The sequence below is a fragment of the Choristoneura fumiferana genome, chromosome 4, assembly GCF_025370935.1.
Source record: "Choristoneura fumiferana chromosome 4, NRCan_CFum_1, whole genome shotgun sequence".
NCBI lineage: Eukaryota > Metazoa > Arthropoda > Insecta > Lepidoptera > Tortricidae > Choristoneura > Choristoneura fumiferana.
Window position 1 is genome coordinate 7,027,412 of NC_133475.1, and position 1,351 is coordinate 7,028,762.

At 39.9% G+C, this 1,351-nt stretch overlaps 1 protein-coding gene across 1 annotated transcript in view; it reads left to right on the plus strand.

Moving 5' to 3' along the window:
- The first annotated feature begins 53 nt into the window (after nucleotides 1–53).
- LOC141427162 (uncharacterized) overlaps nucleotides 54–1,351 on the plus strand; it is a 2,167-nt gene continuing 869 nt past the window's right edge. Inside the window, exons 1-4 of the mRNA XM_074086397.1 lie at nucleotides 54–75; nucleotides 229–330; nucleotides 691–849; nucleotides 1,162–1,306. Coding sequence (XP_073942498.1) covers nucleotides 54–75; nucleotides 229–330; nucleotides 691–849; nucleotides 1,162–1,306 — 428 coding nt within the window. The remainder of the gene's footprint in view (nucleotides 76–228; nucleotides 331–690; nucleotides 850–1,161; nucleotides 1,307–1,351) is intronic.

Consider the following 1,351-nt stretch of genomic DNA (forward strand, 5'->3'; position numbering starts at 1 on the left):
TGGCTGTTTGAATGTACATCGAAAAACCGCAAATGTAGAAAATGTCCTCTATAATGACTGAATGGTTCGTTAATGGTTTGTAGCTGTACATTCGTTACAATTCAATTTTGATTAACATGAGTGGCTATTTTTTACTTGTTTCTATTTTTTTTATTATGTGGCCTTAAGTGAAGTGTCATTGTCATTGAACTGTATTATATTCATCATGAAATGGCATGTTTTTTGTAGCTACCCCGCCGCCGCCATCGTCGCCGCTGCTTACGTCGCTGCTTAAGTCGTCTCCTGTCGTGACTACCCCGCAGCATATGCCGCACCCCGCTACTGTAGTTGGTAAGTGGAACATGTCCGAACGTGTCATACAATGTAAATACTGGTGTAATACTATTACTACTACTAGGTTAGCTGGAAGAGATCCTTTACTTGGGATAAGTTCGTCTTTGTATCTACCAATTTCTCTGTAACTGTGCTTCGCTCGCGTTAAATTTGGAGTAACACAGATTTCTACGATCCTTTTCTCGTGTTTTAATATTTTTTTAGGAGGACGTTGTTTTAATTATTTTTTTTTATTTCTTTATGGTTTTACTCCACGTCACTTCGACTTTATTCTCCAAATAAGATTCAAATTGCTTTGACAATTTTTCAAATATTTGTATGCTGGGCCTTAGGAGGTTAAATCTTTTTTCTCCCCAGAAACGATATCGCCCTCAGCGGGCGCTCCGACGCTGTCGATGCTGCTAGAGAAGTCTGGCTCCACCAGCCCTCATGACAACAAGCACGCCGCCATAGAGCACATCAAGAGTCAGCTGGTGCAGATAGAACAGTTGGTGCAAATAGAGCAGCAGCGGAAAGGTACTGTCTCTGAAAATAACTCAAATTTAATACATTATGCACTGTATCTGTAACCATAGTCTTAGCACCTCATTATCATCCACAGTTAAACTATGTCGAGTGGTATAACAGAGCCATAATTCTGTGGTTGAGTTAGTCTGGAACGGCAACCTTCTTTTAAGTTATTTCTGGTGTCCGACCGAGATTAGTATGTAAAACCGAAACCGAATTTCAGTTTTGATTTTGATATAATTTGTATTAAAAAGTTTGTAAACCTGTGATGGTTCTTACTGACCTATTGTAAAAGATACTAATATATGCATCTCTTTCCAGCAAGCACATCGCAGCCGCCAGCCGTCCCACTCGCGCCAGCCGTCGACATTGACGACATTGAAATAAAAGCGGAAGATGTTTACGCTTTCAGAGATATTGATTTACATATACCACCTGTTGCTACTATGCATAAGGGAACCCCAAGGTTTGTATATTTGGTTCATTCTTATATACATATTGTTGGCGCAGT